The 25,780-nt window shown below is 44.3% G+C and overlaps 1 protein-coding gene across 1 annotated transcript in view; it reads left to right on the top strand.

Moving 5' to 3' along the window:
• Nucleotides 1-24,942, top strand: part of ADAMTS8 (ADAM metallopeptidase with thrombospondin type 1 motif 8) — a 45,097-nt gene extending 20,155 nt beyond the window's left edge. The window contains exons 2-9 of the mRNA XM_082201145.1: nt 3,683-3,922; nt 5,961-6,093; nt 7,188-7,355; nt 8,752-9,050; nt 9,545-9,728; nt 10,831-11,006; nt 11,692-11,867; nt 13,390-24,942. Coding sequence (XP_082057271.1) covers nt 3,683-3,922; nt 5,961-6,093; nt 7,188-7,355; nt 8,752-9,050; nt 9,545-9,728; nt 10,831-11,006; nt 11,692-11,867; nt 13,390-14,122 — 2,109 coding nt within the window. The 3' untranslated portion in view covers nt 14,123-24,942. The remainder of the gene's footprint in view (nt 1-3,682; nt 3,923-5,960; nt 6,094-7,187; nt 7,356-8,751; nt 9,051-9,544; nt 9,729-10,830; nt 11,007-11,691; nt 11,868-13,389) is intronic.
• The last annotated feature ends 838 nt before the right edge of the window (nt 24,943-25,780 follow it).

Genomic DNA, 25,780 nt, shown 5'->3' with positions numbered 1-25,780 from the left:
GGGGGGAGCGGTGCCCGTGCCATGAAAAAAAAACCACGGATTCCCCTTGTATCCAGCCCATGGGCCTTAGGTTGCCGGCCGCCGGTCTCTACAGCCACAGCAGACACTGTGACCTTCCAACAGTTTGGTTTCACCCCCAAAGGCACACACCTCCATTGTCTCCCAAGACAAATGGATGCCAACCAACACCATGGGTAGCCAACATGGTGTCCTGCAGATGGACTACAATGCCCATCAGCCCCAGCCACCATGGCCAGTGGGCAGGAATGATGGGAATTGTAGACTGTGATGTCTTCAGAACACGTGGGCAATCCCTGGTCTACACTGCCTGACAGCAAGTCTCCAGAGGTTCAGGCAGGGTTCTCTCCCAACCCTACCTTGAGATTCCAAGGACTGGACCAGGGAGCTTCTGCGTGCTAAACTGATGCTCTGCCCCTGGTGCCTCTGGAAAACTCACAAGCAGGGTATGAAGGCAACAGCCCTCTTCTGCTGTGCTGTGATTATTCCTTGGCGAGTGAGGCTTGTATTTCTCACTGTTTAAGTTTGGCACCAAAGGCAATCCTGCTGAGATTGCTTCCACTTGGGAGCTCTTGAGTGGAGCCTGTCCCTGCTGAATGTGGGGCTTGAAGTCAGCACCAACCAAGCCCCATTTTTGGCAGAGATCAGCTACGCTCCAGAGTTCCTGACTGGAAACTCTGGAGTGTAGCTAATCCCATGCTGGCTTGAAGTCAACACCAATCAATCAGAGCCCCTCCCACACAATGAAATTAGACTCGAATGAAGCATTCTATTGCAGCCAATAGAACAGGTTGCAGTGTGTGTGTGTGTGTGTGTGTTTGAGTGTGTGTGTGTGTGTGTGTGTGTGTGTGTGTGTGTGTGTGTGTGTTTGTATGGGTGTGTGGTGCCCTCAACAGTTTCCCAGCTTTGCAAATGTGTCCACAGCCCCCCAATTTTGGCAACCCTTATAACCATCTCTCTTTTTTAACTGCTTCTGATCTCTTACTTGTGGTACATTGCAGTTCAGACAGTAGAATTATCAGTATCAGGGGGGATTAGGGGTGTCAATTATCTTTTGATGCCTTCCATTTCTCTTGCTGTGTTCAACTGTATTTGCCAAGGTAGGGAAAACCATGTCACTAGTAGCTAGAGATGAGGGAGGAATTCAATTCAGTTCACATGCAAGACTCACCTGAAACAATGTGTGGACCGACCCAACACACAGACATTCTTCAAAGTTTGCACTTCTGAATTTTGCAATGCAGTTCTCCAGCCAAGCAGCATATATTTGAGTAAAATGTGCATTAAATGTACAAATTAGTGAAGATATTGTACTGAAATGCATATTAGGGAGAATGGCTTGGCAAAAATACAGTTAGGCAAAATTGCATTGAAAATGTGTATATTCAGAGAAAGTTGCACCTAAATAGATTAATTTTCAGGAGGATATTATTATTATTATTATCATGGCAAACCAACATAAAAATGTGGAGAACTAAGCTTAAGTTTGGAAAAATGAGAACTGAAATTGCCAGATTCTCCCATCGCAACTAGTATCAGACACAAAGTTTTAGGGATGTGGGTGGCGCTGTGGTCTAAACCACTGAGCCTCTTGGGCTTGCCAATTGGAAGGTTGGTGGTTTGAATCTGTGTGAGCTCCTATTGCTCTGTCCCAGCTTCTGCCAACCTAGCACTTCAAAAGCACACCAGTGCAAGTAGATAAATAGGTAGCGCTATGGCGGGAAGGTAAATGGTGTTTCCGTGTGCTCTGGCATTCATTACAGCCCTCTGTGCGCCAGTAGCTGTTTAGTCATGCAGGTCACGACCCAGAAAGCTGTCTGTGGACAAACGCTAGCTCCCTCGGCCAGAAAAGGGAAATGAGTGCCACACCCCATAGTCGCCTTTGACAGGACTTATCCATTCTGGGATCCTTTACCTTATGAAGTTTCAACAGGTTATCTTAGGCTAGACAATGCATCCTGTTGAGTCATTAAAGAAGAGAGCATCTCGCTGGGGGGTCGCCATACAAAGGCTTCTGGAAAGTGAATAGTCCTCTTTACTGAAGGCAAATTGATCCTGTAAGGCAAACATTTACTGTAGGTGCCTCTGCAAAGCAAACAATCCTATCCGGATTGTTTTGGAGGAGTGGGAAGGAAGTCACAAAAAGAAGGGTGGCTTATATTATTTGCACCGAGGATTAAGCTGTCTGTTACACGTCTCTGGACATATTTTCTTTGACAGCTCAGTACGCACGTTCTTTGAAACTTTAAATTACCTTTCAGTTAGAATGGAGGCAAAAATGGCTTGGAATCAATATTTTAAATACAATCTGTGTGCTAACTCCTTCACCCCCCTATTCATTGTGTAAAGCACAATTCAAACTCCAGATATGGCTGACTCCAACTCCCATCAGCAGCTGTCATGACTGTCCATGGTCAGGGATGATGGGAGTTACAGTCCAGCAACATCTGGAGGGACACAGATTCCCCATCCCTGCTCTAAGGAATATTTAAGAGCAACCAAAAACACAACTTGCCCCTCTCTTTTTGTGATGCATTTTGGATACTTCTGTACCAGCTCACGGCTTCCAAACCCTCAAAATAGATCCCTCTGTTGTTAAGAAACCAGAAGCCTTTCTGCTTGGAATAATAGGATAGATGTTAGATTGTTTTTGTATGCCACTACAGCGGCTAGGGGGACGCGGGTGGCGCTGTGGGCTAAAGCCTCAGCGCCTAGGGCTTGCCGATCGAAAGGTCGGCGGTTCGAATCCCCGCGGCGGGGTGCGCTCCCGTTGCTCGGTCCCAGCGCCTGCCCACCTAGCAGTTCGAAAGCACCCCCGGGGGCAAGTAGATAAATAGGTACCGCTTACCAGCGGGAAGGTAAACGGCGTTCCGTGTGCGGCTCTGGCTCGCCAGAGCAGCGTTGTCACGCTGGCCATGTGACCCGGAAGTGTCTTCGGACAGCGCTGGCCCCCGGCCAATAGATGTGAGATGGGCGCACAAACCCCAGAGTCTGTCAAGACTGGCCCGTTCGGGCAGGGGTACCTTTACCTTTACCTTTACAGCGGCTAGACTGCTATTAGCTAAAAATTTGAAATCTCAAGAAATACCAACAGTAGAAGAATGGCAGATGAAGATGTTGGACTTTTTGGAGCTAGCCGACCTGACTGGAAGAATCCACGACCAGAAAGAAGAGGAGTATCAAGAAGATTGGAAGAAACTTAAAGACTATTTAGCCAAATATTTTAATATAAGATAATTTGAAGTCACTTGAAAATATTAAATAGGCTTAGGAATAAAATAAGAATGATTTGTTAAGCATTGTGGATTTTGAACATCAAGAAAAGACTAGAAGATAGTAAATTGAGAGTTAGTTTTATTTTTAGAAAGAAGAGGAGAGCTGTTACAAGGGGATATAATGAAATTCAATTAGGGGGGATTCGAGGAAATTAAAATGAATATGTATTTATATTTTTATTTCTTTTTTCTTTTCTTTTTTTAGTATTGTAATGTGTTTTCTTTTGTATGTTTTATATGTTATATTTGTCAAAATCAATAAAAAAAATTTGGGGGAAAACCAAAACAAAATAGACCCCCCCCCCCGTAGAATGCAGAGTATCACCCCCTGAATGAAGAATGAGATATCATCCCCTGCCTTGACCCCCTTGGCTGCTTCTATGTTTCAGAATCACATCCTCACTTTGATGTCTGTGGCTGCTCAGATCTACAAGCACCCCAGCCTGAAGAACTCCATCAGTTTGGTGGTGGTGAAGGTGGTGGTGGTGGAAGATGAGAAGGTTGGGCCAGAATTGTCTGACAACGGAGGGCTCATGCTAAGAAACTTCTGCAAGTGGCAGCAGCAGTTCAACCCTGCAAGTGACCGTCTCCCGGAGCACTATGACACGGCAGTCTTGTTGACGAGACAGGTGTGTAGACGCTTGCAGTCAGGCGTGTAGACAGAATTGCTCAGAGGCCAACGTTGTCTAATCTCCCTGCAAACAAACCAGGGCAAAGGTTCAATAAAGAGGTCATCTGGGAGCACCCTTTGTTACATTGCCATTTTTTCCTCTTTGCAATAGGCAACCAGAAAAATGACCGTTAGAAGTCTGAACTGCATGCAGAGTGGGAAACAGCATCTGCATTCATTTCAAAATGTTTGAGATAAGAGTACCGTATTTTGCGCCCCATAGGACGCTCCAGCCCATAGGACGCACCTAGTTTTTTTTGGGGGGGGGGGAAATAAAGAAAAAAAATTATTTCCCCCCCCCAGGTGCGGGGCTGGAAGAACCAGGTCAGGGAACAGCGGGAAGGCGCGCTCTGCCTCCCCGCTGTCCCCCGAGCTTGTGGGGCTGGCTATGGGGAGAAGTGCGCTGAACCGGGGACTGCAGGCAGCTCTGCGCGGCCATCGGGAGCGGGGCGGGACTTCACGACCGGCTCCCGGTGGCCGCGCAGAGCTGCGCTGAGCCCGGGACTGCAGGCAGCTCTGCGCAACCCTCGGAGCCAGTCTCCCGAGGGTTGCGCAGAGCTTCCTGAAGCATGGAGAGCGAGAGGGGTCGGTGCGCACCGACCCCTCTCGCTCTCCAGGCTTCAGCGAAAGCCTGCATTCGCCCCATAGGACGCACACACATTTCCCCTTCATTTTTGGAAGGGAAAAAGTGTGTCCTATAGGGCGAAAAATACGGTATACTTGCAGTAAATATCTACAGTCATAGGTTGAATATGCTTCAGGTTGAGCGTTTTCAGGTTACGCTCCACAGTGACCCAGAAGTAACAGAACGTGTTAATTCCAGGTTTCACCGCTCGCGCATGCGCAGATGCTCAAAATGACATCATGTGCATGTGTGGAAGCGACGAATCACGACATGCGCAGACGCAGGTTGCGTTTGCTTCAGGATGCGAACGGGGCTCTGGAACGGATCCTATTTGCATCCAGAGGTACCACTGTATTAGGGATGACACACACACACCCCAAATACATAAGGCAGGCATCCCCAAACTCGGCCCTCCAGTGGTTTTGGGATTACAACTCCCATGATCCCTAGCTAACAGAACCAGTGGTCAGGGATGATGGGAATTGTAGTCCCAAAGCAGCTGGCGGGCCGAGTTTGGGGATGCCTGACATAAGGGTTTGTTTAGAAGGCTGGACTAACAGGAAGATTGAAAACAATACTGTTTGATAAAATAATATAGCAAAGCCAGCAACTGAAACAAATCACTAAGAGAGGAAGGGAGAGAGTGGTGGACTCTCCTTCACTGGAAGCTATCTGCTAGGAACACTTGAGCTGTGATTCCTGCATTCCAAGCAGTTGATGACCCTTGGGGGTACCGTCCAATTCTAAAATTCTACAATTCTATGGGAAAACCCTCACAGTTGCTTAAAAGAATTAACAAATTCTAAGAAGTTCAAAAAGCCCTTGGAGAATGACAAGGTCTTTCCCTGACACTAAAAAGATAACAGAATAGCTATTAGGTGGGCCTCCTCACTATTTGCTTTTAAAAAACAGGATTTGTATACCACTTAATTGGTGTGGTTTTTTAAAAAAACTCTCAGTGGTTTACATAAAATATACATTAAAATTATTGGTAAAAACCAGAAGTTAAAAAACAAGTTGACCTAAGAAAAACCTCAGGCTATAATTTTTTTAAAAAATCCCAAGCTGGGATTCAAGGCAACGTACAATTTTAAAAAACAATTTTAAAACACAAAGTAATAAAGACAAAGCAGTTAAAAACAATAGTTATAATACAATAAAAACACATTTAGAACCGGCATTGAAATACTGATTGCCTTGATGTCAAGGGGAAGGCAGTTCCAGAAGGCAGGTGCTACCCCACTGAAACATCAGTTCCTTTCAAGTGTGGAACGATCTGTTCATTTATATTATTGTGTGAGAGGTCCATTGGGGGTGACGGTGGCTCCGTTTCCTTTGTGTACTAGTTTCTGCTTCATTTTCTCACTCACAGGATTTCTGTGGACACCAGGGCTGCAGGACCCTTGGAGTGGCTGAGACAGGCACCATGTGCAACCCAAACAAGAGCTGTTCTGTGATCGAAGATGAGGGTCTCCAGGCAGCCTACACCTTGGCCCATGAACTAGGTAGTTACCATGCCCATATTGATGTGCACAGCAGGCGTGAGGAAGCCCATCATACTGCCATCCTTAAAAAAAACACCACCACCCTTTTCTAGCCCTCATAGTTGGAAATTTAAGCTTGCGTATATTTAAACAATGACTGCCGAAATTTAGGAAGCCAATGGAATCTCAGAAGCTGTCTTTTACGGAGTCTGAACACTGGTCATCTGCTTCAATATTGTCTGCACTGACTGGCAGTGGCTGCCAAAAACCTTTCCCAGTCCTGTGATGAGAATTGAACCCAAAACTCTCTGCCTGCATGGCATGTTCTCAATCACTGAACTACAGTCGTTTCCCAAGTAGTTGCTGAACAAGTTTTTCATTGCCATGTGCACTGTTGTATAGTTAACTAGCAAAAGCAGAATAAACTATGCAGTATGCAAATGTTGCAGAAGAGTGCTGCAAAAATAGAAAACCTGCAGCTTTGCAAAATGCAGGTTTCAAAATTCAGCTTTTCTTATTGCGTATTGGGGATCATAGGGATGCGGGTGGCGCTGTGGGTTAAACCACAGAGCCTAGGGCTTGCCGATCAGAAGGTCAGCAGTTCGAATCACCGCAACGGGGTGAGCGTTGCTCAGTCCCTGCTCCTGCCAACCTAGCAGTTTGAAAGCTTCCGGCGGGAAGATAAATGGCATTTCCGTGTGCTGCTCTGGTTTGCCGGAAGTGGCTTAGTCATGCTGGCCACATGACCCAGAAGCTGTACGCCAGCTCCCTCGCACAATAAAGCGAGATGAGCGCCGCAACTCCAGAGTCGTCCGTGACTTGACCTAATGGTCAGGGGTCCATTTACCATTTAATGGGGATCATGGCACTGAAAATCAAAGCTTTGTTTTAGGGTAACTTTTTATTTTCAGTGGCCTTTTTTGTACAGGGTGAGCCAAGCTTTCAGATGGCAGACTTGGAAAGAAGTTTACTAGGGTATTATAGCACTTTGTTTGGGGATGGGAGAGACATTGCAAAGGAATTTAGGGCAATGAAGGCATCTCCAAGGACAATTATCAGTTCAGAAAGGCAGGAATAGCTCATTCACCTCCTGTTTCTATGCTCTTTCATTCCAGGGCATGTACTCAGCATGCCTCATGACGATTCCAAGGCCTGTGAGAAGAACTTTGGGACCTTAGGGAAGCATCACATGATGGCCCCTCTGTTCATCCACTTAAACAAGACTCTGCCATGGTCCCCTTGCAGTGCCATGCACATCACAGAATTTCTGGATGGAGGGCACGGTAGGTATCAAACTTGCTATCCTTTTCAGATGTCTGCTGGGACAGTCCCATTGATGCCCATCCATCTTTTGAGAATGGCTATTAGAAACTCCTTGGTAATGTCAAGATTACATCTCTGACAATATTGACAATATTGTAGTTTCTCCCTCTTCAGTTGCACAAGGCATTTAGTCAATGCCAAACTCAAGAAAGGCCATGTGTCAGAATCTGAACACTTTTGCAACTTTTCATGTGCTACGGTTTTGTGATTTTAGGACAGGTAATGCAAAGTACTTCTTCATGCAGTGCATAGTTAAACAGTGAAGGTTGCTCCCACAGGAGGTACAGATGGCCTCCAGCTTGGATGGCTTTAAAAGAGGATTGGGCATTCCCCTCCCCATCAATAAAAAAAATCCATCAATAAAAGAATAGCAAATTAAACTTTGTGAATACTGTATATAAATTTGGCAATATTCACAGCATTCTTAAGGGGACAATCGGACCAAAAATTAGCAAAAGAATGGGATTGTGTTAAAGAATATATGAAAAAAACATTGTTCTGGAGTAAGTATATCGGTATGTAACGAATGAAGCTTTGCAGGGTTAAAGAAATTGAAAAACGGTGCAAAGGGTATAAAGATAGAGGTAATTTACATTAGATACAACAATTCAGAAAGATTAAAAATTTTGAGGTCTCAAAACAGAGGAAGGAAGTCAATATGTGTATATGTACGGAAGTCAATATGTGTATATGTACGTAAAGATTATGATGATGACATGGTTTTCTCTGTAGGTTTGTGTGTGTGTGTGTGTGTGTTTTTGTTTCTGTTTGTTTTGTTTTGTTTTGCTTTATTTTTGTTTGTTTTTTCTGGATTTTATGTTTGTCATTTTTGTTGTAATTTTGCATTGAAAATTAAAAATTAAAAAACAGAGGATTGGGCAAATTTATGGAGGAGAATGGGTGGCTATTAGCCATTATGGTTGGAGGCATCAGTGCTTCTGAAGACAGTTACTGGAAACCACAGGAGGGGCAAGTGCCCTTGTGCTCAAGTCCTGCTTGTGAGTTTCCCACAGGCATCTATCTGCTTGGCCACTGTGAGAACAGAATGCTGGACTCATTGGGTCATTGGTCTGATCCAGGAGGTTGTTCTTATGCAAGGAAATCCTTAGCTTCTCTAGATTTGGTGATATTTCCAATTGGAATACAGACTTCTTTTGTTATGTATGCGATTTGACTATGGCTGTGCAGTAGCTGGGAAGTACAGTGCACATTTAAAGACATACCTACCTGATTCACACTTTCCTAAACAATATGCAAGCCAAAATACAACCATCTTTTGAAATCCTTATTATTCATTATTGAAATGAATAAAAAGTAGCCTATGGTGTGACCTTCTTTACCTCTCTCCCTCACCAGGTGACTGCCTGCTTGACAAACCTGCCGAACCCATTGCCCTCCCCACAGACCTTCCAGGCCAAGTCCCCTTATACAACCTTGATCATCAGTGCCAGCAGATCTTTGGCAAGGAGTTTCGACACTGCCCAAACACCACGCAGGAGGACATCTGTTCCCAGCTCTGGTGTAAGCTGGAGGCAGGGGAGCGCCTGTGCCACACCAGGAATGGCAGCTTGCCCTGGGCAGATGGGACACCCTGTGGGGCAGAGAAGATGTGTTTGGATGGACACTGTGTGGCCCAAGACACAGTGATGCCTGAGGTAATCATCTAGTGAGAAGCAGACAGCCCACCTCTTACTAAACGCCAGATAACACTTGAATAACACAGTTTCTATGATTTCTCCTCCAAACAGGAAGGGGTGTGTACCCCTTTCTCTTTCTGCCATTTCAAAATTATAAACACAGGAACACCTTCCCACTCACATGGAAAAATATACAGGGATCGTGTATTTTCCCTTCATGCCTGATACTATTGTTGTTGTTGTTGTTGTTGTCGCCGTCGTCATCGTCATATATTTAACTAAAGCATGCAAAAATTTCTAATTGCTATACAAATCCAGTAGACATGATACAAAAGGAAAGAGGACCAGGGAGGGAAGAGGGAAAACCAGCATTGCAGCAACTTCCCCATTGGATGGCCAATGGATGAGGGCAAGCTGGTCTTTTCTCTACCATGATAACGGGGGCTGGGGCAGCCTCCCAATGGTAAATCAGCTGGAATCAGGGCCTTAACTCAGAGATTTGTATTTTGCAGCCGGCAGTGGATGGAAACTGGGGGCCCTGGAGCCCATGGAGGCCATGTTCCAGGACATGTGGTGGAGGAGTGCATTTCTCCGAAAGAGGGTGTGACAACCCCACACCTAAGAATGGAGGCAAATACTGCGAAGGCCAAAGAGTCAAGTATGAATCATGCCACACTGAGGAATGCCCACCGAATGGTAATCAGCTGTTTCCCGGCAAACCTTAATTCCCACTGACTCCAGAAGGAAGAAGCAGAGCTGACCCCACCCCAACCAAAGGGAAATAGCTTGTGACAAGAATGCAACCATTGTAAGGATGGGCAGGAAGCCGTTAAGATATCAGCTAATATATTGTAAGGGTTAACTACACTGCAGACATTTGTCAGTTTTCCATTGCTTTATCTGTCATGAATCCTGGGATTATTAGTCTAGTCAGGATGCAGAGAATGACCTGTTAGAGATCATTAATATCCCCCCCCCCCAGAAAACTACAATACCTGGGGTCCCTGGAATGACAGAATGACTACTAACTTAGTTTAAGGCCAAATTCACACTATACCATTAAAGCAGTATGATATCACTTTAAACAATCATGGTTTCTCCCAAAGAATTCTGGGAGCTGTAGTCTGCTATTGACTGCTAAGAGTTGTTAGGAGATCCCTATTGCCCTCCCAGAACTACAGTTCCCAAAGTTCCCTGGGTGGAGAGATTGCTTTTTAAGCCACTGAGGATTGTAGCTCTGGGAGGATAATAGGAGTCTCTGAATAACACTCAACACACTTAACAAACTGCAGCTCCCAGAATTCCTTGGGGGAAGCTGCGACTGTCCAACCCAGAGCTTTCCAAACTGTGTGTAGCGATGCATTAGTGTGTTGGCTGCAGTGTGAAGGTGTGTCGGGCAAGCGCTCCCCGTCCTCCTCCCAGGGCTGGAAAGGGGTTAGTTTAACCTCTGGTTTGCTAGTAAAACTGAATTACTGTGTCGTGAAATGATGCATGTCTAAAATGTGTGTCACCAACATGAAACGTTTGTAAAGCTCTGGTCTAACGTGATAACATAGCGCTTCGAATGTATGATGTGAACACGACCGATGGCTGCAGTCTAGCTATGCCCTTTAACACGAACAAGATCAGGACTTGCTACAGAAGCATGTCACAGAGAACCCTAGATGGCTTTAAAAGAGGATTAGGAAAATTCATGGAGGAGAAAGCTATCGATGGCTACTAGTCAGGATGACTATGGCTGTTTTTCTGGGCTTCCATGTCTTCGTGTGCAATCAGATGCCTTTCCTTTCCTTTGCAGGCAAGAGTTTTCGAGAGCAACAGTGTGAAAAGTATGACAGTTACAACTATACAGACACAAACGGGAATCTGCTGGAGTGGGTCCCCATGTACACAGGCGTGTCACCTCGCGACCGCTGCAAGCTGTTCTGCCGGGCTAAAGGGGGAACCCGTCAATTCAAAGTGTTTGAGTCCAAAGTAAGACTTCCTCTTTGCTCTGAGAGTAACCTCAAAATCCCTTCGAGCAGTTACAGCACTTAAAAAATAATAATTAGATTTTCTACAATTATAACAAAAAACACAAAGCAGAATGACACACAAACACAGGGAAAAAAACAGAAAAAAGAAAAATACATCAATGAACGAAAAAAGAAAAAAGGAACAATAAACAAATAAACAATAACAACAAACTTAATTCTTTACAAATCCAACCTTTTAAACATCTTGGTTGACTTCCTCTAGTCCCTCCCTTCTGAGTTTCCTTGTAGTTGAAAGTAACAGCTTTCCAATATCATTCTTAAACTAAAACAATTTCCAATTATAATCCATCTTATTCACTTTTCTTAATATTCTAGTTACAGCACATTTGAGCTTCTTTTTGCAACTAAACAAAAAAGCAAAAAAATGAATTATGTGCAAACTGTATGTACATTTTAGCAGACTGGAGTTATCCTAAATCAGGCATCCCCAAACTCGGCCCTCCAGATGTTTTGGGACTACAACTCCCATCAGCCCTAGCTAACAGGACCAGTGATCAGGGATGATGGGAGTTGCAGTCCCAAAACATCTGGAGGGCTGAGTTTGGGGGTGCCTGTCCCAAATCATGGTATCACAGAGAAGGGCAATGGAACCTCACTTTGCTCTCACTTTGTTTTTGTTTCAGGTAGCTGATGGGACCCTCTGTGCACCCGACACCCTCTCTGTTTGTGTGAGTGGGCAGTGCATCAAGGCTGGCTGTGACCACATCATTGGTTCGCCCAAGAAGTTAGACAAGTGTGGGATTTGCGGTGGCAACGGCTCAACTTGCAAGAAAATATCTGGCTCACTCAACAAATCTAAGTACGAGGCAGACCAGGGCAGCTAGAGCCAATCCCAGTATTGCGAAGGAGGGAGATGGTTGGGCGATGGCGGGGTAGACCAGAGGAAGACTGCATAGGAGGCGATAGCTGACCCGACTCTTTGTTTATTATGGTTCTGGAGCTGGATTTAAAGATGGTGCTGCAGAAGCACAAAAATCATAGATCAAAGGGGAAAGCTCGTAGCTTTGCATGTAGAAGGCCCTAGTTTCAGTTCCTGGCATCTTCAGGCACAGCTAGGAATGTTCCCTGTCTGTATCCCTCCAGAGGCACTGCCCATCAGTGCAAACAGTAATAAGATAGATCGACCGATGTATAAAGCAGTTTCCCTGCTGAGGACAGGGGAGAGTTCCTTTGCAGAAGGGGCCATGGTCCTTTATGGAATATCAATTTTGTAGCTGAAGAAATTTGTTGTGCTGTTTCTGGAGTTTGTAGTAATGGTGTTACTGTTTTGAGAGCTTGTGTATTATTCCACTTTTATTTTGTATGCTATTTTGATGGCTTTCTGCCGTGAAGTAGGTTATTATTATTATTATTATTATTATTATTATTATTATTATTATTATTATTATTATTATTAATAGCAGCAGCTCAGTGACAGAGCATCTGCTTTGCATGCAGAAGATTCCAGGTTCACTTCCCAGTGTCTCCAGGTAGGGCTGGAAGAGAACCCAGGAGAGCTGCTGCCATTCAGTGTATGTTCCTACCAGTAGAGCATGGGCCGTGTAACTGAGTTGGGGAATCCAGAAACAGCTCTGATGTGCAAGCAAGAACAAGGATCTGCCAGCTACCATTATTAAGGATATGTCAGCTAGTTCTCCAACAACCCTCAAGGGAGATGAGAGTTCAGGCAGATAGCAATATTCTTTCAATACTTCTTCCAGGGATTTGAGACAGGTATATATAACAGGTATATATAAAGGAATTGTAAAAAAAAAAAGCATTGCATTTATGAGCAAAACTCATTGTTTTTGCCCTATCTGTCCAATTCCCTCTTTTCTTGGGAAATGAAGTGTCTCTCTAGCTTCTGCTACATTTCTAGGATGCTGCACCTGATGCAGCAACACCCCTAACTGCTTCTGAATTATCACCCCTCTCTCCCCCACCTCCAAGAATCCTGGGACTTACAGGTTTGGTGAGGGTGCTAGGCATTCCCTTAGCAGTCCTTTGTCCCCTGACATAGCCACAGTTCCTAGGGGTAGCTTGGGAGAGATGACAACTTAAGCCAATTTCATTCTGTGGTAGATATAATACATATTAATGATTTGTTTTATTTTTTATTTGGAAATATTTATTTCATGCCACTTAATTTTTAAAAGCATTTGCATAAAATGGTATGAAATAATTATTTGAAATTTGAAATAAAAACAAGTCTTTAAAAACCACGGACGTAACAAAATTATCTGACTATGGATGAATGAATAAATGAAAACTTTTATTGTTTAAAGCCAGAGGCAACCACAATATTAATACAACAAACAAACACGTCTCTTTGGTCTCCACAGATTTGGATATAACGACATTGTCACAATCCCCGCAGGAGCAACCAATATTGACATCAAGCAACACGGTCGCCGAGGGGTGTGGCCCGACCAGAACTATTTAGCTCTGAAAACCCTGGATGGCAAATACCTCTTGAATGGAAACCTTGCCATTTCAGCTATGGAAGAAGACATTTTCATCAAGGGGACTGTACTGAGATACAGTGGCTCTCTTACCACCCTGGAACGCATCCAAAGTTTCCAGAAGCTCCCGGAGCCACTTACTGTCCAGGTGTTGACCGTTTCCGCTGAGCTGTTCCCCCCAAGGGTGAGATACACCTTCTTTATCCCCAAGGACGTCCACTTCAGCAAACAGAAGAGCAAGGAGAAGAACCTGGCCAACGTAATCAAGCCCATGCTAACGTCACAGTGGGTCCTGGGAGACTGGTCCGAGTGCTCAAAATCATGCGGCTCTGGCTGGCAGAGACGAGCGGTGGAGTGCCTGGATGTGGAAGGGCAGGCCTCCTCAGCCTGCAACAAATCCCTCAAGCCTGAGGACATCAAGCCCTGCAGTGACTTCCCGTGCCCCATCTGGCAGATGGGGCCTTGGTCCCCCTGTTCTCAAACGTGTGGAGAGGGAATGCGGACACGAAGCGCCTTGTGCGTTGACTACACAGGGAAACCTATCGCCTCAGAGAAATGTGGTTCGCCGCGGCCGCCAGCAGCTACCACCGCCTGCATGCTTCAGGAGTGCTGAGGGCAAAGGGATGGCCGACACATGATCAGAGGCATGTGTAACATAGGCTACTAACCTGACCCGAACCAGGCTTGGCATGGTCAAGCAAGGATGTAGGTTTAAAGGCAAATGTGCACTATTTGACCTGAACAGGCCCTGCTGGGTAGACCTGTTTGAAAGAATAGCAGGCATTGAATACCAACCACTTTCTTTCTCTCTCTCTCTTGCATTGTCTTCCTCCAAATTGGCATCTACCTCAGGGGCGTGAGCGTGGAATAGCATGGGATTTTGGATGAATAATGGTAATTATGTTTTGAAAAATATTCTTCTTTTTTTTCTGGCCGCTATTTTACACCTAGGAGAATTTATAAACAGGTCCTAAGCTGGACCTGAATTTTCCTCACACTTTCCCCAAGCTTTTTTGTGGGTCTTATCACAGAAATGGCATCTAAGAACCTATCACTCTTCAAATACAGGGATACCCTCAATCAGTTTTTCAGTAGTATGCAGCTCCCATAATCAGTATAGCAAATATCTACTGTGGGCCCCTAACCCAGCCCCCATGTTGAATATCTGTATATGAATGAGCAGGCCACTTAATCCCACGCTGGCCATGATACTCATAGCTCCTAATCAGAAGGATTCTGCCGGAGTAACTGACTTTCCGATGGTTGTCTCAGCTGCAAAACAAGGTACACAATTCAAACCTGTTCTGCAGGCTTTCGTCAGGATTAGTCGAAGGCTTATTATATACAGTGTTTATTATATGGTGATGTTTTTCTTGCAGTGATTTGTTGGCCATGGTCTGCAATAGACTGGTTCTCCATTAGATCAAAATTCTGCAGCTGACTGATCTGATACCTGCACTCTCAAGTCATTGGGAACAGCAGCATGAGGGACATAGAAACCCTGGGAAGAGTTGCAGCTCAGTGGTAGAACATCTCCTTTGCATGCAAGAGGCCCCAGGCTCAATCAAATGCAAGCTTATCTGAAACCCTGGAGGGCCAGTCAGTGTGGATAAGACTCAGCTAGATGGCTCAAGGATCTAGCTCAGTATAAGGCAGCTTCTTTCGCCTCTCCTTTCACCTGCTCTCTGACTAGAACATCATGTCATGGTTAAAAGCAGTGTGAGCAGAATGGCACTGACATGCAGCATTCAATCCTCACCCCTGGCTTTTAGGGATTGAAAATGGCAGGTGTGGCTCATCCTCCTTTTTGTTGCCATGCAACAACATCTGCCAATTTGGAAGCTTTGTTAAGCTTAATATTAATGCTGTGAGCCAAAGAAAGATGATATAGGTTTAACTCTATGAAAGGTATACCACCACCCCTTATTTTAGGGAAGGGAAACACAACTGGGCTTCATTCAAGTGCTAGTCCTATTCAAAGCAGACCAACATTAAAGCAGACCCAGTTAAAGGACATGACTAACTTGGGTTAATTAATTTCAACTGATCTACTCTGAGTATTGTCCTTGAAAAGGGTTCCTTGGTGATATCACCAAGCAATGTCCCGCCATGGCCTGAAAAGAAAACTCCCTTCCCAGTCGGATCCAGGCTTTGTAAATCAGGAAGTGAGTTCAGCAAACAAACTCTATAAACCGAGACACAACAAAATACGTTGAAAATTGACACAGGCTCATTGATCCAAAACATTTGGATGCCTTTGCTCAGTTGCGTAATACAGTCTAAGAAAGGAACCTCAGCCGTCTCTTGGGTTGAGCACAGCTTAGCATTTCCTTTTCTATGGAAACCTTTGTTGCTTCCAGGCCATTATGTGTTTGTCAGCTACATGTTTGGATAAGGCGATTATTCAGAAAAAGAAAGCGGAATACCTACTGTGTATTTCATTACTTGTAAATAGTTGGCTCAGTTTCAGTGTATATAATAATATGGATGTGATTATATTTACGCATATTTCCCCAGTACCTCTCCCCACCCAACAGCTTGCTTTACTTGTGGATTTATTATATGTACCATGGCTTCATACTGGCTTTCATGCTAAGGTGACTCAAGGTTCATGCACATGAAACAGGGAAACAGTGATTAAATATCACATTACAGCTATTGGATCAAGGAACTAGCCATCAAAGCTAAAGCAATTTCTACTGTCTCTGCTTTAAGTGTATGGCATCATGCTCATAGACAGTGTTAACATTCCCAAAGCTGATAAGGTCATATCCACACCACACATTTAAAGCATTATGAAACCACTTTAACAATCATTACTTCCCCCAGAGGAACCTGGGAACCTTAGTTTGTTAAAGATGCTGAACTCATAGAGCTACAATTTCCAACCCTCTTAATAAACTACAGTTCCCAGGATTGTCCATGACTGTTAAAAGTGGTATGTGAGTATGGTATGAATGTATGATCTACTGTATTTTTCGCTCTATAAGACACACCAGACCACAAGACGCACCTAGTTTTTGGAGGAGGAAAACAAGGGAAAAAAATATTCTGAATCTCAGAAGCCAGAACAGCAAGAGGGATTGCTGCGCAGTGAAAGCAGCAATCCCTCTTGCTGTTCTGGCTTCTGGGATAGCTGACCAGCCTGCATTCGCTCTATAAGACGCACACACATTTCCCCTTACTTTTTAGGAGGGAAAAAGTGAGTCTTATAGAGCAAAAAATATGGTATATATTCTACAAAGATATTGGTGGCTTTCACATGCTTTGGCTACTCAGTTTCTATAAGCACTTTTGGAAAAACTGAAAAACATCTCCCCTATGGTATTTTTTTGGCATTCCTTGTGAAAAAGAATGCAAGAATATTGACGGGCCTTTGATTTGATCCAGCAGGGCCTCTTCTTATGTTCCATTTGCCCTTCGTCTCTCAGTTGCCATCAATCTGAATGGATACATGACATTCTAGCGCCATCCTCTTCACCATGTGATCCCTTAAAAACCATGTGTTACCTAGGAAGAAAGGAAAAGTAGCAACTCGGAGAGTGGGGAGGACAGGAACGGTGCTGAAGCTATAGCAGCCAGGGGAAATAATGGCCGTATGGAGAACTTCAGAAAATATTTCCGCTGAATCAAAATTGCAACTTTCCATCCCAAAAACTAAGAGAATATCCAGCAGATGTTGTTATTTTGCTAAATCTTTCATATCTCCCTTGTATTCCAATTCTACCCAAGACTTTGTGCTTAGGACTGTAGCTCTAATTACTGTGCACCAATTAAAAGCCCTACATTCTTCATAATGGCTTATCCATCCTTAAAGTTCAAATCACTATATAGTTTATAAAAAGCACTGGAGAGGCCTCAAGCTTAGGCCCCAGTGCTATTGTTGCCACTGGGATGCATGGAAAATGGAGTTCCCAGTCCTTGCTTGTCTCAGTGAATTGAACTGGAATGCATCGTAAGCAATATTTCCCATGCTCCCTGGCAGCAAAGGAGATGCTCAAGAACATAGTTTGCTGCAGAAAGCAGGAGGAATCTAGTTCCCCATGCTACCTGGTAGTATAAGGTGAGCACCCAAGCCTTAAGCTTGACACCTTCCCATCTCTCACTAGGGCAAGTTTGCACTGAGCCATACCAGGATAGCAGAGCATATGCTTTAAGGGGGAAGGTTCTGAGTTCAATCTCTGGCATCTCCAGGGACAGTGAGAAGAGAACTAGGATGGCCAGAAGCAAAAAAGGACAGGACTCCTGCACCTTTAATAGTTGTGCAGAAGAGATTTCAGCAGGTGGAGCTTGCGTGACAAGCTGCTTCAGAAAGCAAACCTCAGCTCTATAGAGTTGCAGGGAGGAAGGGAGGTTGAAGGATGCAGCATTGCTAGTGGATACTCTAGTCAACTGTTCCTGTTCAAGAGGACAGAAATACTTACACTGAGTTCCAGGAACTATCCTCGCTATCCATTGTAATGCGCACGTTGCTCCAATGTTTGGCAGTAACACTATCCGGCAGCCCTAACTATATATCACATTTCCTTATGAATCTTACACCAGCAGGCATGACCCTGCTAGTAATTCCAGTGGTTAAATACTGGAAGCCAAAGAACAAGTTAGTGCAGGAGGCACTAGTGCAGTTAGTCTCCTAAGCAGTGAGAGTTGGATTCCTCTGAAATTAATGGGATTCAGTATGTAGTAGGAGAAGCATGTGTGTTGGGGAGAAAAGACTGGGTTCTCGGACCTCTGGGGAAGGGCCATAGCTCAATGGTAGAACGCATTCTTTGCATGTGAACAGTCCCAGGGTTCAGTTTCCAGGTACGTCTGAAGAAGACTCCCACCTGAAACCCTGGAGAGCTGCCCTCAGCTAGTGCAGACAGGGCCATGCTACTTGGACCAGTACTATAAAGCAGCTTCTTATGTTGATCACACATGCTAATATTCCAGGGGCTGGAAGCGGGTGACAGTGGAGAGCTAGTAGGTGTGGAGAGTTATGCACTCCTCCAAGCTGCCACTTCTTTCCTGCACATGCTCCTCCTCACCCTTGCATTTGTGTTAACTGGAGTGTACATATTTGTGAGACAAGGGTGTGCCTCCGTAACATGTGGTTCCTTCCTCACTTCTGCTTAATCATCCTGAGATGTACTGTCTTTCAACTGAACATTTTATCTCCCAGTAAAATTCTTTTATATAGAGAAGGCTTTAACATACAACATACTTTCCTCTTTCCACCCCGTATGCACTCAGAAAAGCACACAAGCAGTAGTTGCAAGGAGTGATGTGGTACTGACAACAAAATCCTGGGCTTAACATGTGCTTAAAGGTAAAGGGACCCCTGACCATTAGGTCCAGTCATGGCCAACTCTGGGGTTGCGGCTCTCATCTCACTTTATTGGCCGAGGGAGCCGGCGTACAGCTTCCAGGTCATGTGGCCAGCATGACTAAGCCGCTTCTGGCGAACCAGAGCAGCGCACGGAAACACAGTTTACCTTCCCGCCAGAGCGGTATCTATTTATCTACTTGCACTTTGACGTGCTTTCAAACTGCTAGGTTGGCAGGAGCAACGGGAGCTCACCCCATCACAGGGATTCGAACTACCGATCTTCTGATCGGCAAGCCCTAGGCTCTGTGGTTTAACCCACAGCGCCACCTGCGTCCCAATATAGGGGCACCCTATTCCTTTATCCACCTATGTACTCAAAAACCCAGTCTCTATTTTCGTGGAAACTTCAAGTCCTGGAGCCTACTCATTTCTGCTGTAAGAGTTAGTACTCCAAGGGTAGCCAACATGGTGTTGGTTACCTATGTAGTAGTCTGTACACCATTAGGTCAGTCCTGGTTTGTCTAATGCACCTTTGCCAATCAAGTGCCCTCCAGATGTTTCAGACTACAACTCCCATCAGCGCCATCCAGTGCACCAGTTTAGTGAAGGTTGACCTAACACCTTCTTTTACATTTCTGCACAACGGGCTTGTAACGAGCTTCCTCCTTCATCAAAACCTGTGTGGTCCTCAAATTTCTTTTCTAAGGCCCCCAATGTTCAAATGACTCAGAATTATATCCTGAATTAACTTGGTGTTGAGAAGGGGGAATAGCTTCTTATTTAAGAATTCCGTTGTATGAGAAACTAGGCTGGATTCAACCTTAAGAAAGGCAGATTCACTTTGTTAAAGTTCCATCTTGACACGTCTGGCAAAAGGGTCAGCATGGAGTCTCCCCACAATTAAATGCCTCCACCTTGTAACTTAACATGACATTTGGCATCCTTGCTCAATGTAAGGCCCCATGCTGCTCTTCATGTAAACAGACCAAGGAAAGCACTGGGCATTTGGGGACAAAAATAGGGTAGTTTGGCTCTTCCTGCTTTGGAAATGTAATGCCCATGCCCATGTAGACAAATGGCCCGTCTGTACTATACACTGGAAGCAGTATCAAACCACTTTAAACAGGCATGGATTCCCCCAAGAATCCTGGGAACTGTGGTTTGTTAAGCTCACTGAGGCTTGTTATGAGATCCCAACTCTCCTGAGTTACAATTCTTAAGAATGGTTCAGTAGTCAATTCCTTTTCCCAGGGAATTCTGGGAACTATAACCCTGTGAGGGAACAAGGGCCTCCTAACAATTCTCATCACACTTAAAATTAACTATAGTTCCCAGGAGTCTTTAGGGGAATATGTGACTGTTTCAAGTGCTATGATACGGATTTAAATGTATAATGCGGACGGAGGCCAAAGATTTAGAGACATTCTACCGACTGCAAACCTTGAGGCGGTATAATGCTAGACTGAATCACATCAGACTGTTGATGGAGGGGTCATATTTTCCTGAAATGCTTCACTTGGAAAGCTTCCTGGATCCCAGAGAGGGCTGCCCTACTCTTTTCTCCCTGACGTGCAAGTTCATGATGTACAGAGAGTTTCTTTACATGAGGGAACATTGGCAATGACCCCATCTACTGTTCAATGGTACAGTCCAGAAGCCTGCCAACTTGTTCTGCGTAACGCATGGAACAACTCTTTGCTGCTGCTGGGCAACATCCATCAGCAGAAGGTTGGTGTGATCAAAGCTGCTGCCTGTTTCCTCTTTGCTTTTTCTTGTGGAAACAAGGCACAGGCAGATTTCTGTATCTAGCACATGCAGGATTTTGGATGCCAGCGCTGAAGGTCATTCAGCATCTGGCTGTTGGGAGATTGGGAGAAGTGGTGCATTCTTGGGAAAAAGCAATGGAATTCCGTGGTGCTACTTGGCTGCTCCCTCTCGGGGCTGAAACAGTGCGGAATGTGCTCTGGCAGCTTTGAGATGGGTGAGTCCAAGGCAAGGATGACCCTGTTTCCTGCAGATGGCAACCTTTCAAACAAAGCCACTCTGCACAGTGGGTGCAGGTTTTAAGATGGGCTCCTCGGCTGTTGCTGCTTCGGCTTTGTGTGAAGGCTGCAGCTTCATTCTGCTTACATGAAAAGGAAAAGAACTTTTCTCAGAGGATCCACCATTACGCAAGGGCTCTGACCCTCAGCACCTTTTTGACAATAAAGGGGAAGCTGTTTTTGTTCCCCTTGAACGGAGCCAGTTAATGACTGCTTAAAAGCTATCCCGCTGGAACGGCCAGAGGGAGAGAACAGCTGCAGCCTGAAACAGATATAGTTGGTAGTGATCAGGGATGGGTGAATCTGCCAATTTAGGTTTCTCTCACTTTCTCACTTTTCCAATTTTAAGTTCAGGTCTCCGCATTCCACATCTGTTTGTGTTCTCTCTCTCTCTCTAATCCTGAAACTTCAGCAGTATTCTAGTGCAAGTTTCTCCTAATATACACATTGCTGCATGCAATTAATATACCTAATTATCTAATATGCATAGTAACTGAAGCATCTTGTTTTCAGTGTTTCTAAATGTTTATCTTTGAAGTACACAGTGACTAAAAAAGCTCCCCTTTCATGCTGAATAGGGTGGCTGTAGAATACTGGGACTCTGCTACAGAAATAGTAAGGGGTCTCTGACTTACCACCATGACCCTGGACTACTGCACCAATGCTCCCAGCCCTGCTTTTTTAACAGGAAATGCCAGGCGTTGAACCTAGGACTACCTGCACACAAAAACCCCATGCTACAGCCCTTCTCCATAAAAGGCAATTCCAAATCCTCTAGAGGGACAAAAAAAGGAGAAGAGGGTTTATTTAAACCAGGGAGTAAGCTCTGGAGTTTTAGATCCCACTTTTGATAGGAAAGAAAAAGGGTTCCCTCAGTCTTTAACCACCAATTTGAACTTTGTCTGGTCAAAAAACCTTGGATGCTCCCACTGGCTTTCAAGGTTCTGGGTGCAACCAGAAGCAGAAATTCCTAAACACCGGGAGGACAAAAAGTAGTTTGAGAGACCTGACCACTACAGGAAATACTGGAACTCTTAGCCAGAAAGCTTTTCCTTGCCAAACAGCTATCTTAATTTTGTAGACACAAGACATTTGGCAACAACAATCCCACTCTCCCTTTTTGCAAGATGCAGAGAGCTCCTATAGAAGCCAAGAACATTTATTACCCTATGAAGAAGGTTGAAGAGAAGATAGGGTTCCTTATGACCGAGGGTTAGTTTCCTGAGCCAAACCACAAGTCTTGCACTTCACATTCTTTCAGATATCTGGGATAATCCTTGGATGTTCTCCTTCGTTTGTAAGAAATAATACCTATATTCCTCTCACTATTTTTTGTTCTTGTTTCGCATTAAACTGCAGTTTGTTTTTAAAAAATAGTATAAATCGTTTTACTGGTATAATACATTTCCCATTAAACAAAAGATGAATCCAAGCCATACACTATTTCTTCTGGGATGTTGTATACAAGTAAATTCTACTCAGAGTAGGCCCACTTAAGTTAATGAACCTAAGTTAGTCATACCCATTAACTTTAATGTGTCTACTATATGTAGGACTAGCACCAGATTTTCTAATGTGCCCTTTAAAAAAAAAGTCATGGCCAGCTGCAAAATTTGGTATAGTGTTAAATTCTACCCCTGCTGTGTGCAAATCAGACCTATCTCTAATAACTGCAGGAAGACTTCATTTATCAGGGGGAATATCTGGACTTTTTTGAGAAACAGAATGGGTAGATAAGAAAGGGGAGATTACTAGCTATTTATACTTACATATTGTGTTATGCTACCTGGAGATCAGGCAAAAGCAGCAGCGCTGTGAAAATGAGTTGTGCTGTATTCTGAAGACAGAATCATAGAATTGGAAGGGACCCTGAAAATCATATAGTCCAACCCCCTGCAATGCAGGTATATGCAGCTATCCCGTATGGGGATCAAACCTGCAACCTTGGTGTTAGCAGCACCACAGTCTAACTGAGCTATCCAGTTAGTCATAACATTCTTAACATCTGTGAGTTCTTTGTTAGCCAACCAAACTTTGCATCTTGTCTTGCCTGGTAAGTCAAATGCTAGATCAAAGCAGCACATGCACATTTGTTCTTCCATGCATCCATCCTTTGCCTTACCAAAAAATAATGTACTTCCAGCAGATTGGGAGAAAGGGAAGAGGTATGCTGCCAGTGTCGCAGGCCCAGGCTAATGGGGCACTTGTCAAGAGGTACCCTCTTAAGCCAGCCTTTCTCCAACACATCAGAAACGTGCAAAACTATTCCCTCCCCAACTCACTGGAAGAAGTGACATGTTTTTCCAAGGCAGGAAAAGTGCATTCATACCAAATCTACCATGCTTAAAATCCTCTGTGTGTCTTCACCCCATGTATGAGGTCATCTACCGGAAGTGAAATTCCAGTCACTCTAACATGATGCTGGATGCTGTCCTTTCCCCAATTCACTCTTCTCTCTCGCAATGCACTTCCAAAAACTCAAAAGGTCACTGTGTGCGTCTTTTCTGTCGGGCTGTAAGTAACACTTCTTTGGAATATGCCCGGCATTTTAGCCTGACATTTTCCTGAGGCTGTGTTAGAGATATGTATGCTGTCATAAAGCCTGTGCTAGACTTGGAATTGGGGAGAGCAACATCTCATCTATCAGTACTGTCAGTGAAGCCCGGTGTTTGGTTTTCCCTTATACAGAAAAATAGACCTTACTCAGTAAGCTGCTCCTTTTAAAGCCCAATTTGGTTCTTCGTTCTGTTATGCTTTGCTGGAAAAAAGAAAGAAACAGCAAGATGTATACAATTAAATTCCTCTTGGGAGAGTCCACGTATGCCTGAGGTTATTGTTGGATTTCAACTGAAGTGAAGTTCACAGCAAATTTGAAGGTTCCTTCTTAGGTGAAACAACCAAGAAACCTCAAAGGATACACACACCCCAACAAACTGGATAAGATTAAATATTTCTCAAAAGGGTTTCACACAATCCCAACTTAAACTAGTTTAGGGACCTCCTCAGAGTCCTTTTTTATTGTGCACTTATGGTCATTTGTGCTCGTGATGGCGGTATCTGGATGGTTATACATGATTCTGCTTTCAATACTGTTTGTGCCTATAAAGGTTTTGGGGCAGACATAACTGCTTTGCTTCCAGTCAGTGCGTGTCCCATAGCTTTCTGCTGAAATCTTGTAACTTTTCACACCACAAATTTTATGTGGGGGTAGACTGTCCCGACTTTGGTGCACTACAGCACAAGGGTGCTCCTCCAGAAGTCAATAATGTGGTAACATTGGGGAAGTATCACAAAATAATAAAGGAAAATAATGTGTGGACTGCCCTGTATAATTCCACCACTCATGCACTGTTATTGTGTCAATGACATGTTGTAGAATACATGTCTGCACCCACCCACCTACGCAAACAAACTTAACACCAGTCTGGAAGGGCCCCTAAGTCTGTAACATAAAGATGCTTCCTTGGGGATCATTCCACTCAAATTCTGTTTGTCTTCAGCCCCATCCTCCTGACTTTGCACTGCCCACTCCTGTAATGCTACTATCTTTTTCTGCATTTGGAATGCCTGCCTGAATTAGCCCTTCTTTTTTCAAATAAGAACAAACAAACAAACATGTAGCATTGATGGTGATGTACGTAAAATAAGTTATATACAGGATTTATATGTATATATGTTTCCCTTCAGTGAAGGACTGTAGCATTGTACTGAGCCTCTTGTAAAAGGTATTTATTTTGTGTACAGTAACTGTCTTTGGAGGGGCGGGAGAGAAAGGGTGACCGCGTTACACAATGCTGCTGCCTCTCCCACCTTCTCAATTGCATTTTGTGCATGGGGAGGGAAATCTCACTCCTTTCTCTCAAATGCTTACTTGCTCAGCTAGAATATCTGTACAGTTTGGTGTGCAGACCGAGTAAGATGGTTCTAGTCAAGCTTTGCAAAAAAAAACCACAAAAAACTTTCTAATTTTTTAATAAATGTTTTGTTTTAACCTTCTTCTCCCCTCCCCTTTAATCTTTTAAAAACAGATAGCCAGATTGTAATGCTAGCATTTAGCTGTGAATAAAAGACTTCCTCAGTTAAGATCCCTTTGTTTGATTTCCTTTTTCTTGTTTTGCATTTGGGATTCATTCCAAATTTCCACAGCTATAAAACCTCAGGGTTATGCATACACCTTTCCTGTTTAAGGTGGAACCCGAAGTTGTATAGTGGACACAGGTCAGGGAAACCCAGCTAATTCCCAACAGCTTAAAAGTGTCTGTGTGAGAGCATGCACACACACACTGTGGATGTGATTGACATAGTACAACCAGGGACAAGCACCTAACTCTCATCACAACTGCTACCACCCTCCTTCCCAAGTTGCTTCTTTCACAGAATCTTTAAATTATTTTGTAACACTTGAGGTAAAGCACAAGCCACGACCATAGCTGGCGAAGGTTGGTTCATTCGGGCAAAAGGAGCACAGCTCCACCAACTTCAGTCAGCCTTCATCCAGCCTCCACCTCTGCCTGCCATCTTCCTTACAACCAGCCCAAGCAATGGCACTGGCTGGTCATCCTGGAAAAAAGTGACAAGCAGAGTGCCACAGGATTCTGTCCTGGGCCCATTGTTGTTCAACATCTTTCAAAAGGAATGAGGAGATGCTTAGCAGTGTTGCAGTTGACACCAAACTGAGAGGGGTAGAAGACAGAATTGGGATTCAATATGACCTTAACAAATTGGAGAACCAGGCCCAAACTAACAAAATGAATTTCAATAGGGACAAATGTCAGGTTTCTGCACACAGGCAAGAAGGAGCTACACAAATATAAGATGGGGGACACCTGGCTTGTGAAAAGGATCTAAGGGTCTTATTGGACCACAAGCTTAACCTGAGAGAGCCAGTGTGGTGTAGTGGTTAAGAGCGGTAGACTCATAA

This window comes from Podarcis vaucheri (genome assembly GCF_965113315.1).
Source record: "Podarcis vaucheri genome assembly, chromosome: 15".
Taxonomy (NCBI): Eukaryota; Metazoa; Chordata; class Lepidosauria; order Squamata; family Lacertidae; genus Podarcis; species Podarcis vaucheri.
The sequence above is the reverse complement of the archived record's forward strand: the minus strand, read 5'-3'. Positions and strand labels throughout refer to the sequence as shown.